Source organism: Ornithorhynchus anatinus, chromosome 5, assembly GCF_004115215.2.
Source record: "Ornithorhynchus anatinus isolate Pmale09 chromosome 5, mOrnAna1.pri.v4, whole genome shotgun sequence".
In the NCBI taxonomy this organism is placed as follows: Eukaryota; Metazoa; Chordata; class Mammalia; order Monotremata; family Ornithorhynchidae; genus Ornithorhynchus; species Ornithorhynchus anatinus.
The window spans coordinates 106,587,797-106,601,002 of NC_041732.1; the positions used below are offsets into that span (position 1 = coordinate 106,587,797).

Genomic DNA, 13,206 nt, shown 5'->3' on the forward strand with positions numbered 1-13,206 from the left:
TCGGAAAGAGGGCAGGCCGCAGAGCCATGACAGGCTCCCTTGTTCCTGCCTTTAATGTGCAATCTGCTTTCTCCAGTGGAGGGCACTCAGTGTATCCCAAACTAAAGCAGAAGCAGCCACCGGCTCCGAAGCATCGTCCGTCTCCGGAAAGCCTCCCGAATTAGACGGGAGCTGCCTCTCCGCCCGGCTCCAAAAACACCTCCAACCTGACCGGCTAAATGGATCGACCTCTCCTGCGTAGCTTTTAAAATCGGGGTCGCCTTCGATCCGGGAGCCACCCCCCCCCCGAAGCCCCCGCTTCTAGAATGGAAGTGGTCCAGGGCAAGAACCGCTATATCCGGGAATGGCCAAAGCCGGCACAATAAGGATTGCCAGGTATTCGGGAAGATTTTTTCGGAGAAGTTGGTTACCTTCGGGATATGCTAGAGCTCTGAAGTACAGATGGCCAATTATCACTAATGGCTTTTCTGGCGAATCACACCATGGCCCTCAGAGTCTAGAGTCAAGCACCCCCTCCCCCCTGCCTGCTTCCTCCCTCCCCCACCCCCCCACCCCAATTTTTTTATTTTTAATTTTTTTATTCCTTCCCCCCCCCTCCTCATTCCCTCTGGGAACTTTGTGTGTGTCCTGGCACGCATGCTGGAGCACTGTGGCGTGAGTGACAGCGGCTCTGTGTCATGAAGGTTGTGGTGGTTTAAAGACAGGAGAGACCAAACACGTCGAGACCCCGAGAAAGGCAGGGACACATTTTTGGCGGACAAAGGATGGGTAAGTGAACTTTTGTTTGTTTCCTTCTTAGCCAAGCTGCAGCTCTTGGTGGGGGGGTGTGTGGGGGGGGTTCATTTCTCCCGCACGGAATCAGCCGGTCAAAAGGGGGGATCGGTCGGCTGCAGTAGTCCCTGAGTTGAGCAGGTGACTCACTGGAGTTACTATTATATTTTCAGATCTATTATTTTTTTTCCTTCCTTCTGGGGGGAAATTAACCTGTAAATTCTGGAAATGGTCTGAGCAGGATCTAGAGAGATCGTGTGTGCGTATGAGAGAGAGCCGGAGAGAGATATCTCTCCCTTCTGGGCATACCCAGATGAGGATCTAAAGAGATCTTTACAGTCAACAACTCACACCAGATTGGGATTAACCATGTCTGTAGTTGGATGATATCTGTGGTCGGAAGGGGCTCGAAAGATTTGGAAGCCGAGGGTTTACTACAGAGGAAGATACCCGAGGCTGATTCCTTTTTTGGAATGAAATTCCCAATAATAGCTCCCTATATCTCCAGCAGTCATTCGCAAGCCTTATATTCTCGCAAGTCCGACAGGCTGGTTTTTCCTTCTCCCTCCCGAAAGAATTAGGACGTATTTCCCCAAGGCCGTCGTTCTCTCTGGAGGAACTAGCACAAGATCAAGGTTGAAATTCAGAATCTCCCCATTCAAGCGAAAGGCAGGGTCACTGATTCAGACAAGGTCTAGATTGAGGATCTAGGCTGACCAGCCGTCAGAGATAAAACCTGCAGCTCAGGACCGTCTGTCGTTTTTTTGGTGGTTTTTTTCGGTCTGAGGAATAATAAAATCATTAAAGACGAGGAGAGGGCAGCCTCAAAAATCCGTCACTCCGGGGCCGGGGGTTTGTTGTGAGCAAGATGGGGACGGTACAGGGTTCAGGGTCTTTACATGACTGAAGATTGGAGGGAAACCCTCGTCAGAAGGGATTGAGAGGATGGGGTGGGAGAGGGAGGGGGGAGATTCTGGACTGCTATTCCTTTCCTCAGTTGGCTCCAGACTTTGGAAAATGCGACTGGATTCAGTAACGTGGTATTTAACATAAAGAAAGCCTGCTCCTTCCCTGTGGTGATTACTCCAGCCACAACGGACAGCCTAACTTTGCAGCGTCCCCCCGGAGCTCACAAGCAACCCCTGTACCAGGGACGCCTCACCCGACCTCAGTGAATGTTCCGGATGTAGAGATCCCATTAACAGGTTGAAATCGCTTTCCCGGGTTAGTCAGTCTCCGGGGCGGGATGGGCCCTCCGTTCAGATGGGTCACCGTGCCATTTTTCCGAGCGCGTATTTAAATCTCTGCTATTATGCACAAATGCAGATTGTACGTCAGGCTAAACTTTCCGGCGTATCGATCCCTCTCCGACGTCCATCTAGCGCTCCTCTTCCTCATTTAGGGAGAACTGACCAGTAAGGGGTGTCACGTTAAGTCCCGTTTTCTGGACGATCGGCAGCTACGTTTTGCTCCCCTATAGGATCCTGGGCATTAAAGGGTGACCCGACAGATCCGTCTGTTGCGAAGAGCCCGCCGTTCGGCAGTCGGGATGTTCCCTTGCGGGCTCGGGCCGAGGGACCTGTTTACTGATGGAACTCGGACGTGGGGGGTCCTGAAGGGTGCACAGCCGCTCCCCGGCCCCCCCAGAACACACACACACACGTAACGGGCGAGAAAGGGAGGAAGAAACAAACACGAAAGTCACAATGATCCATCGGGAAAAACTGCCGGGAGAGGTCAAAGGGGTTGTCTTTAAATCGGTTCGACGGGGAAAGCCTCGAAAGAAGTCCGGTCGCCGCTCGGGAGCCGTGGCCTAGCAGGGAGATCATGGGGCCTGGGAGTCCAGAGGCCTGGTTTCTGATCCCGGCACATAGTACAGTGCCTCAGCGCCTAGTACGGTGCCTGGCCCGTAGTAAGCGCTTCGCAAATATTATCGCTATTGTTATTGTTCTGATTATCATCCCGGGTCTGCCGCCCGCCCCCCGATCGACCTCGGACGGGCTGCTTCCCTTCGTCTGTGCCTCAGCGATCTCGTCTGCAGAATGGGGATTTGCCCCCACTCCTCGCTTAGTCCGCGAGCCCCCCCCGAGGGACCCGGGCCGTTATAATATCGTTCTGTTATCATTATAATAATAATGTTGGTATTTGTCAAGCGCCTACTATGCGCCAAGCACAGTTCCAAGCACTGGGGTAGACACAAGGTCATCAATCAGATTATCCCACGTGGGGCTCAAGGTCTTCATCCCCATTTTCCGGGTGAGGCAACCGGGGCCCAGAGCAGTGAAGCGACTTGCCCCGAAGTCGGGGATCCGGGACGAGAACCCCCGACCTCCGGCTCCCGAGCCCGGGCTCTTTCCACCGAGCCACGCGTCGCGGGCCGGGAACCGCGCGTTCAGCGTCCCGTTGGGCCCGCCGGCGGGAAGGGCTCGGTAGACGGGGGCGGCCGAGCGGAGGGCGGGCGTCTCCCCGGGCCCGAGGCGGGCGCGTAACCGACGGCCGCCGTCCCGCCGCTCGCCGCCGTCGCTGAACAACGGCTGTCTGTCTGTCTCTCTCTGCCCGCCGTAGGTCTCCGCTCGATTAAGCAGCTGCAAGGCATGAGCGCGCTGTCCGTTCTCCTCCTTACAGCCCAGTCCGCCATGCTGGCCGGGGCCCAGCGCGCCTGCCCGAAGAACTGCAGGTGCGATGGCAAGATCGTGTACTGCGAGTCCCACGCCTTCGCCGACATCCCGCAGAACGTGTCGGGCGGGTCGCAGGGCCTCTCGCTGAGGTTCAACAGCCTGCAGAAGCTGCGGCCGCGCCAGTTCGCCGGCCTCAACCAGCTGGTCTGGCTCTACCTGGACCACAACTACATCGGCTCGGTGGACGAGGAGGCCTTCCAGGGGATCCGGCGGCTGAAGGAGCTGATCCTCAGCTCCAACAAGATCACCCACCTGCCCAACCGCACCTTCCACCCGGTGCCTAACCTACGCAACCTGGACCTGTCCTACAACAAGCTGCAGGCCCTGCAGCCCGGCCAGTTCAAGGGCCTGCGCAAGCTGATCATCCTGCACCTGCGATCCAACTCGCTGAAGACGGTGCCCGTCCGCGTCTTCCAAGACTGCCGCAACCTCGACTTCCTGGATCTGGGCTACAACCGGCTGAGGAGCCTGGCCCGCAACGCCTTCGCGGGCCTCCTGAAGCTCAAGGAGCTGCACCTGGAGCACAACCAGTTCTCCAAAGTCAACTTCGCCCACTTCCCTCGCCTCTTCAACCTCCGCTCCATCTACCTGCAGTGGAACCGCATCCGCTCCATCAGCCAGGGCCTCGGCTGGACCTGGACCTCCCTGCACAACCTGGACCTGGCCGGCAACGACATCCAGGGGATCGAGCCGGGGACCTTCCGGAGCCTGCCCAACCTGCAGAAGCTCAACCTGGACTCCAACAAGCTGACCAACGTCTCCCAGGAGACGGTGGACGCCTGGATCTCCCTGGTGTCCATCACCCTGTCGGGGAACATGTGGGAGTGCGGCCAGAGCATCTGCCCGCTGTTTTCCTGGCTGAAGAGCTTCAAGGGGAACAAGGAGAGCACCATGATCTGCGCCGGGCCCAAGCAGATCCAGGGCGAGAGGGTCAGCGACGCCGTGGAGACCTACGACATCTGCGCCCGGGGCCGGGCGCCGGTCAGCGAGCGGCCGCCCCCGGCGGCCCGGACCCCCCGGGGCCCGCCCCCGCCCCCGCCCCCGGGGCCCGGGCCCACCGGCTCCGGGCCGGAGGGCCACCGGCCCGGCCCCGCCGCCTCCAGCCCGGCCCCGGCCTTCCCCACGCCGGGCCCGGAGCAAGAGTACGAGCACGTGTCCTTCCACAAGATCATCGCCGGCAGCGTGGCCCTCTTCCTGTCCGTGGCCATGATCCTCCTCGTCATCTACGTCTCCTGGAAGCGCTACCCGGCCAGCATGAAGCAGCAGCTCCAGCAGCACTCGCTCATGAAGAGGCGCCGGAAAAAGGCGCGGGAGTCCGAGCGGCAGATGAACTCCCCCTTGCAGGAGTACTATGTGGACTACAAACCGACAAACTCTGAGACCGTGGACGTATCGGTCAATGGATCTGGGCCCTGCACATACACCATTTCTGGCTCCAGAGAATGTGAGGTATGAACCCCGAACCTAAAAGCATTTCAGCTGCTGGGAAGGAGAGGTAAATGTCGGAAGCTCTCGAGGCGTCTCCGATCGCTCGGGAGGATTCGTGAGCCTCGGGCCGGCGGGTGGCGCTCGGGGTGAAAGCTGGTTTCATTCGATCGCGACCCCCTCCCCCCTTCCCCCGTCCTTGCCCCCGCCACCAGGGAGGGTCTGGCGTTATCTCGTCCAAACCGCTCAGACTCGAGGGGGAGTCCATCGAGGAGGAGGAGGAGGAGGACCTGTCAGTTGTCAGGACCTCCCCGTTAAAGCATCTCTCTCTCTATCTATGGTTTGGAGGTCGGGGGGTGGCGGGCATGGACTCGGAAAAGGATTTGCCCAGAGGCTCGTGACGTGCCGTTCGCTCTGACGACTTTTTATGTGGATTAACGAGAGGGGTGCGGAACGGAGGGCAAACCCAGAATCCCGGTTTCCGGATCGGAAGAGGATGTATAAACCAAAGAGAAATGGACAGAGGGTCGATTTGGGCGGTCGACCTGCCTAGTTTACCGGTCTGAAAGCGCAGGTCCTCCGTGGAGGAGCTGGGTCGCTGGGCGTCCGCGGTCCGCGTCACGAACCTCTACGTCAAACCGGACGATGTCAAAAGTTCTACTGGGCTAGCGTTCGGTCAAACTGGGGACGTGAAGCGGAGCGCTTCACCTTAATGGTCGGGTCGAGGGAGTGTCTCCGGGGAGGCTTCGGTTTTAAACCCGGGCTCTTTTCGGGATTAGAAGGCGAGGCGGAGCTCAGCCTACGTGCCGACGGCGTGTTCCCCGGCTTACCCAGATCGGCCATCGGCGACTGTAGCACTTGTCTGTCATTGGCGTTGACATCCCGAGAGGAAATCCCGGGGACCCTGGAGCTGGTGTTCAGTTAAATAGGGTGGAAATATGGATTTAATTCCAGTTATTTTTCCTCGGTGTTACCATTACTCTCATCTGAAATTCAGAAGCAATATTTTAAAAGGCATAGCCAGCTGGGAATGGATTTCCATTGCCAAGGGAATCAATAGATGAGATCTCGTCCAACATTTCCGAGGGTTTAGATTTTAAGATAGCTCATGTGTACATAATGACGGGGGAAAGGAGACAGCTCAGAATTAATCTTGACTTGGCCCTGGCTTCGCCCGGCTGCAGGGATCTTGAGGCGGAATTAAAGGCCGGGAGGAAACCGGGTTAGCGGGGCCTCATCCCGGAGAGCACACCCCGGTAGAGGCCTTGCGAGCGTGTGGTTTTAACCGCTAGTTGACATCGGACGCGTTTTTCAAAAGATGACTGAACCGAGGCTTTATGACCCCTTTCCCTTTTCAGTATTCATGGTAAAGAGACAACAAACATCCTGTGACTCAAACAGCAACACTGGAAGCGATGATAACTCTGCTCATTTCAGGCAAACGATTGTCCGGGAAGGGAAGCACCAACAAATTCCGGTGGGGAAGTCTCCTTGACAGGAGTAGTAGGTGATTTCTCATAGTTTTCCTTCCCGGGCGGCGAAGAGTAAATGGCCACGCCGTCTGTTACGTTACAGCGGGAGCTGGGTGTGGATGGCACTGCCCACGGACAGTCCTTGGTTTGTTGACTGGCGGACGGGGATGCTAGAGGGGCTCCGGAGCATTTTACACGCAGACATCCGGGCGGCGACTCCTTCCTCAATCTGTACGTGTGCCTTGTACGTTCATGATCGCTCGCGCTTAGTGTGATGCTTTGCAAGCCGTAAGCGCTCAATAAATACGACTGGATGAATGAATGAATCACTTCATCGTGGAGGAAGAGGGGAGAACAGAGAAGGGGAGGGAGCTCACAGGGGAAGGGGCAGTGAGGTGAATCAGCGTTTTCTGCGTTGGAGAGGAAGCGATGGTTTTTGTCAAGTGGAATGAGGAAAAACACAAATCTGGAGGAATCCACAACTTGATCTGAGAGGGAATACCACCTAGGGAGGGTTGGATCCGATGTCGGAGGCCCGGGTCGGTAGGCGGGCCTGTTTCAGTCCACCGGGTCCTATGCTACGGTCTTTTCCCGGAAATATAACTGTAACCAAACCCACGAGATGAAACTCTCTGGAATCGAGTCATTTAGAGAGAGGACGGGAATTTTATTAAGCCCCAGCTCCTTGATTTAACGTTTGGTTTTCCTGCTCTGAGGTTGATTCCTACATGGAATTTAATACTGCATGTTGGCAGTCCCCCTACGAAAGACACGGAAGCCCTGATGAGTTTGAGCACAGAGGTCTGGAACGATATCGATGAGGCGCCCCGAAATACCATTTGCAATTTTGATATTAACACTTGTCGTTTCCATAGTGACCAGGTTCCACCTGCAAATACGGCTTTGCACCGTACGATACATACGGATTGGCAAAAATCTCTCGCCGTATCTGAAGCAATAAAAGGTATCATAACTAGAAAAGAGAATCGATCAATGAGTGGCATTTAGAGAGCGCTTACTGTGTGCAGAGCATTGTATTAAGCGCTTGGGACTCTGCCAAGTGGATAGTACAATGCGATCCGCACACCGTAATCAGTGAATCGGACGATTAATTGATCGATTGGGAGAGTACAGTAACGGAGTTGGCAGACACGTTCCCTGCCCACGAGGAGCTTGCGGTCTAGAGGGGACAAGAGGTCATCCTTAAAAAATTAAATAAGACTGACTTGAAAATGGGACTTGTTCCCCATAACTAATCCTCGCCAAACAGTAGCTTTGACTGGTTTATTCACTGTGCCCTATCTCACCGTTCAGAGAGAAGTCAGATTTTTAAAGGTAAAAGAAGGTCGCTTTCTAACTTTGAAGTGCTGGTCCTTCAAAAGAACCCAAAAAACCATCTAGTTTCTTTTCCTCTTCATACAATTTGATTACTCTCTAGAGAATTTTGAGAGCATTTTCTTGAGAGGATTTTTTTTTTCACAAAACTGAAAGAATGACCGATTTGATAGCTCTTGTTTTTGAAAGGACTTTGTTTTTAAAGAGACGCTATTGAATAAAGTTTAATTGTGACCATCCTTAGGACTACTGCTCTTCCTCAATAGAGCAGAAACATGGGTTTGAACAAGACTTTTGAAATTCAGCAGAGTATCTAAACGGGTACTTCAGCCAGTGGTGGACGCTTTTCAAAATGAGACGGTATTTAAGACAAAAGGATTTCGGGAGGAAGGAGCTGTTCCACAAAAACTTACAAGTTGGAATGTCGTCTTTTAAATTCAACATTTGGGTGAAGAATTTGACCATCAGAGCTACTGTTGTAGACTTGGCCTTTTTTCTATCCTAAGTAGCTCATTTAAACGCTCGCTCGACGTCGTATAACGTTTTAAGACATTAAGAGATCGTAGAACAGATTTAAGCCTGGTACTGTTCGTGAAAGAAAGGGAGGGGTCAAAATTGAAATGGGCATCGACGGCAAGTTTTAGTGATGGTTATTGCGGAAACCGAGTGTTTTGCTGTGTATACTGCTCACCGGTTTATGAAAACACATTAAGCGTATCTTCCGTCGATTCTTCTTAGTACAAATCTGATATCTTTTCGGGGTAGAACATGGAGGCTTACCTGGTTTTTAACCTCAGTATCTACTCTTAAACTTTTCTTTCATTTTCTTTTTCTTATGGGTGTCTGAATAAATCCAGATTGTGTTTCGGGCCAGAGATCTCCCTATACTTCTGCTCCGAATGGCCTGCCTCTCGTCCCCGTGATCCTTTCCTCTTTCTCTTCCTTTCTCCGCCCACGATGACCCCACACCTTTCTCCTTTCCTTTAGATCTTCCTCAGCTCATCCCCCTTGTGTCTTGAGGCTGAGTCAATAGAAACAGCCCAAAGGGGCTAGAGAAAATGGAGGAGGAAGAAACTTTGGAAAACCGGTTCCCTGTTCCATCCCTCCTCCTGCCCTCACAAGAACATCTCCATCTGGGAGGAATTCAGATCCATCCCCCCATAACTGTTACCACTGCCATTACTGTCCGCCTTTTATCTAAAGGGTAAAGGTCACTGGAGTCCCTCCCCCCAGTCCTAACACACTCACATACTCCTGCTGGTAGCTCCCGGGCCACAAAATTATGAAAAAGCAGAGCGGAGAGTGTGAGCCTGGGAATTAGACGACTTCGTTTCTAATTCCAGCTCTGCCAATTGCTTGCTGAGTGACCTTGGGCAAGTCATGTAACTTCTCTGTGCCTGAGTTCCCTCAACTGTAAAATGGGGATTCAATCCTAGTCACTCCCATTCCTTGTGTGGGGGAGGGAATGTGTCTAGCCTGATAAACCTGTATCCAACCCAGTGCTTAGAACAGGGCTTGACACATAATGCTTAACAGCTGTCATAAAAAAATGAAAATCGGTTATATTTATGTTTGGAATTTTTTAAAAAAATCAAAATCCCATTTCATCTCAAATGATTAAGAACAATAAGTATGCTAAAAATATGCTTTCCTTCAGCCCCCAACAAATCTCTGTACCTCATGGCATTCTCTCCCCCTCCAAACTGTAAGCGCGTTATGGGCAGGGAATGTGTCCGTTATACTGTTATATTGTATTCACTCAATCGTACTTATCAAGTGCTTACTGTGTGCTAAGCGCTTGGGAGAGTACGGTATGATAATGAACAGACACATTCCCTGCCCACAGTGAGTTTACAGTCTACATGGCGAGACAGATATTGATGTAAATAAATAAATAAATGAATAACGATTGTAACTGTACTTTCCCAAACACATAATTCTGTACTCTGCACACTGTAAGCACTCAATAAATACGCTTGAGTGATTGACTGACATTGACTGTGACCCTCCATGTCGTACGGGAACTGTGCCCATTCTGATCTTGTATCTTGTTTTTGCTCCAGTGCTTAGATAAGTGCGGGCCACATGGTATGCACGTAGCAAGTGCCACAAAACAAAAAAGTGCGGCTTCTTCCTCGCGGAATTCTTCTCCTCACAACGCCTCCGACCCTGGCGTCGAAATTGTAGGGTAAAGCTTCCCCCGTAGGAGCGTGGCCAGACCTCTCTCATTCTCCACCCGTACGCCTGGAAGAGTATTAACGTATTCGAGGGATCCAGAATTCCCCTAGCCAGTTATTGTGACCTAGTTGTTTTAAGGATGGTAGCTCTAAGAATAATGTTAAACTTGTACTTCACGGTAGTATCCTTGCCTACGAGCATTTTCTGATGTTTCTAGGGGAACAGAATGGCAGAGTATTTCAAGGATGGTAGTCCGGGGGAAGGAAAGGGGGAGGGTGTGAATGAGGCCGATGAAGGAAAGAGGAGTCCCTGGCCTAGAGGTCAGAGGTGAGATCTCGCCTCTTGCCCTCAAATGTCTCTAATGTTGGTATTTGTTAAGCGCTTACTATGTGCCGAGCACTGTTCTAAGCGCTGGGGTAGACATAGGGGAATCGGGTTGTCCCACATGGGGCTCACAGTCTTAAGCCCCATTTTACAGATGAGGGAACTGAGGCACAGAGAAGTGAAGTGACTCGCCCACGGTCACACAGCCGACAAATGGCAGAGCTGGGATTCGAACTCATGAGCCCTGACTCCAAAGCCCGTGCTCTTTCCACTGAGCCACGCTGCTTCTCTAGCCTGGGCTCCGCAAAAACAGACCTGCTGAGCTCCACCTCTGGCCCCGTTTCACCCTCGTCCCTAGTCCCGAGAGAGGGACAACTCAACAGCGAAATGGAAGTGGCGATAAGGTGCCCGGGAGACAGTGAGCTCAACACCACTTGAAAATTCTGCTGGTCTCGTCCATTAGTCATTCATTCATTCAGTCATGTTCATGGAGTGCTTTACTGTGTGCAGAGCACTGGACTCAATGCTTAGGAGAGGACATTAGAACAGAAGCAGACACTTTCCCTGCCCACAGCGAGCATCCAATCTAGTGGGGGAGCCAGACAGGAATAGAAATAAAGAAATTAGAGCTATGGACATAGGTGCCGTGGGATTGGGAGGGGGATGAATAAAGGGAGCGACTCAGGATGATGCAGGAAGGGGTGGGAGAAGAGGAAAGGAGGCCGGGAGAAACAAAGATACTGGGAAATGCATTCAGAAGCAGCCAGACGTAGTGGAGAGAGCAAGGGCCGGAGAATCAGAGGACCGGGGTTCTAATCTCATCTCCGTCAATTGTTTGCTGTAGGACCTTGAGCAATTCACTGCCCTTCCCTATGCCTCAGTTTCCACAACTGCAAAATGGGGATTCAATACTAATTCTCCCTCCTACTTACTCTGCGAGCATCACGTAGGACAGGGACTCTGACCCACCAGATTTACTTGCATCGATCCTTGGATTTAGTACAGTGCTTGACACACACTTATCAAATGTAATCTTGTCTTATGTTGTCACCTCATGGACACATATCTCCCAGAACACCCCACCTCCACCTACAATCATCCGGTAGTGCATCCAGAGAGTTTTCTGGGTAAAAATCCGGTAGTGGTTTACCACACCCTCCTTCCGCGCAGTAAACTAGAGTCTCCCCCCTCGACTCTCTCCCAGGCCGCTGCCGCCCAGTGCGGGTGAATTTTGACTCCTAGCCGATGGCCTTCCACTTGCTGGCCACTGGCCAAGCTAGGAATGGAATGGATAGGCCTCAGCTTGACTCTCCCTCCTGTAGTCGAAACTGGTAGAGGACTGGAATCTCTTCAGGTGTGACCCCGAGAGGATCAAATGTCATAATAAAAGTAATAATAATAATGATAATCATTTGACTCTCCCCTTCGGCTTCTCGGGTCACAAACCCATTCCTTGCAGAGATGCGGAAGGGGAGTAGGTCATAGGCATGAGCCACATTGGCCTTAGTGCTCAGTGCTTAGCACAGTGCTTGGCTTGTAGTAAGTGTTTAACAAATACCATTATTATCATTTCCCTGTTTCTTGGGATCATTTTTCCCTCGGAATGAATGGTCTCTACCTGCGTTAGTCTCCCAGTCTACGTTTCAGTGAGAAGTGAAGGGAGAGAGAGAGGGAGAACAGTGAGAGCCCCTTGTGTCTGCCAACTTTCTGGCCTTACCCACGAGTGGGGGCTCTGTACCAGTGACAAGCAGCGTTGCCTAGTGGTTAGAGCCCTGGCCTGGGAGCCAGAAGGGCCTGGGATCTAATGGGTTGGGTCACTTTGGGCAAGTCACCCACTACTTTGTGCTTCAGTTACCTCATCTGGAAAATGTGAGCTCCATGAGGGACAGGGACTATGGCCAACCCAATTAGTCCGTATCTACCCCAGCGCTTCGTATGCCTGTCACATGGTAAGCATTTAATAAATAAATGCCATATAACTTCTGCTGACTTGGATTTCTTCAGCTCTAAACTGAACCTTGGGTCCCTCTAGACTATAAATTCCTTGTCGGCAGCAAATGTGTCTACCAACTCTGTACTCTCCCAAATGCTTCGTATCAATCACTCATATTGAGTGCTATGTGCAGAGCGCTGAACTAAACACTTGGGAGAATAGAGCAGAATTAGCAGACATGTTCAGTGCTCTGCACACAGTAAGCGCTCAGTGAATATGATTGATTGATTCGGCTCCTAAAGAGAGAGAAAGAGGAAGGAGGGAAACTCTTATTTCAAGACCTCCGTGGAAAAAGAAGGCAGCAGCTCTTCCAGAGAGCGTTGAATGATGGGATTCTTTGGGCTTGTTCACATGTATGTGCGTGGAACGTAAAGCCATTTTCCATCTGTCCCACTGCTAAGTCGATAGAAACCACATGAGGTTCCTTAAATCAGTTTCTGGTCTCCGGTCATTCAGGGATCGTCAGTGCCTGAGTTTCAAGCAGAGTTTAGAATGGATGCTCTCCACTCTGCTTGGGACACCGGAACAGACAGTAGGGGTCGTGCAAAAATCAGAGTCCTCGTCCTTTCGAATCGGGATCCCGTTATTCACGGCTGAGTCATTCTGAGCCATCTCAATATTCATAAAGACAGATTAAGTCCAAAGAGCAGGATTACAGAGGGATTTTCTCTGTAAAATCCTTGGCAGGCCTTTAGAAATTAAAGTTCAGTTTGGAGGAAAAAGCCAACGACCGGCCAGTGGGATAAAAACACGTTGGGAGTCCCAATCCCTTCTGCCATATTTGAGGAGATGGCGATCATTAGTTTAACATTTTTAATTACGAAGGGGAATCCGATTATGAAGTGAGGTGGCTGTTTCTCTCAAATAAAAGTTCAGGCGGTTAGCTCGATCAGCCTGGATTCTTATAGACTAAAAAGCTAGTCAACAGGATCATTGAATAGGCACGGTGCATCGATCAATGGATAAATCGATTGGGTTTATTGAGTTCTTATTGTGCGCGGAGCACTGAGCTAAGCACTTGCGAAAGTAC

The 13,206-nt window shown here is 51.8% G+C and overlaps 1 protein-coding gene across 2 annotated transcripts in view; it reads left to right on the forward strand.

The window, feature by feature from the left end:
* Positions 1-594: 594 nt before the first annotated feature.
* The window catches only part of LRRTM4 (leucine rich repeat transmembrane neuronal 4), a 685,760-nt gene continuing 673,148 nt past the window's right edge, over positions 595-13,206 (forward strand). Inside the window, exons 1-2 of one of the 2 annotated variants that reach the window (XM_029065787.2) lie at positions 595-768; positions 3,337-4,898. In XM_029065787.2, coding sequence (XP_028921620.1) covers positions 765-768; positions 3,337-4,898 — 1,566 coding nt within the window. In that variant the 5' untranslated portion in view covers positions 595-764. Of the gene's footprint in view, positions 769-3,336; positions 4,945-13,206 lie in introns of both variants that reach the window. The other variant, XM_029065789.2, reaches the window with a different exon arrangement.